Genomic DNA, 554 nt, shown 5'->3' on the forward strand with positions numbered 1-554 from the left:
GAGGCTGCAGGTGCTGGTGGCCGTGGTGCAGTACCAGACTCGCCTCAAGGAGCCCCGGCGGGGCCTCTGCTCCTCTTGGCTGGCGTCTCTGGACCCTGGGCAAGGTGATCGCTGCTCTTCAGCAGGTGGGGGGTGGGCCTGGGCTCGGGCCCTGGCCCTCCGAGCCTCTTCATGCCACCTCCCTCCTGCCACAGGCCCTGTCCGGGTGCCCCTGTGGGTGAGGCCTGGGGGCCTGAGCTTCCCCCAAGTCCCAGACACGCCTGTGATCATGGTGGGGCCTGGCACCGGCGTGGCCCCCTTCCGAGCAGCCATTCAGGAGCGAGTGGCCCAGGGCCAGACCAGTGAGTGGACAGGGTGGGGGCCCTGCGGGGCTGGGCTGGGCCGCAGCAAGTCCAGGCTGAAGGCCCCTGCGCCTCCCCAGGGAACCTCCTGTTCTTCGGCTGCCGCTGGCGGGACCAGGACTTCTACTGGGAGGCTGAGTGGACGGAGCTGGAGAAGAGGGGCTGCCTGACCCTGGTCACAGCCTTCTCCCGGGAGCAGGTGGGTGTGCGCGG

The 554-nt window shown here is 70.0% G+C and overlaps 1 protein-coding gene across 1 annotated transcript in view; it reads left to right on the top strand.

Moving 5' to 3' along the window:
• NDOR1 (NADPH dependent diflavin oxidoreductase 1) overlaps positions 1-554 on the top strand; it is a gene marked incomplete at its 5' end in the record, with an annotated part of 7,801 nt that overhangs the window by 6,213 nt on the left and 1,034 nt on the right. Inside the window, 3 exons of the mRNA XM_014529685.1 lie at positions 4-104; positions 195-341; positions 422-548. Coding sequence (XP_014385171.1) covers positions 4-104; positions 195-341; positions 422-548 — 375 coding nt within the window. The remainder of the gene's footprint in view (positions 1-3; positions 105-194; positions 342-421; positions 549-554) is intronic.

Source organism: Myotis brandtii, unplaced genomic scaffold, assembly GCF_000412655.1.
Source record: "Myotis brandtii unplaced genomic scaffold, ASM41265v1 scaffold691, whole genome shotgun sequence".
Lineage (NCBI taxonomy): Eukaryota > Metazoa > Chordata > Mammalia > Chiroptera > Vespertilionidae > Myotis > Myotis brandtii.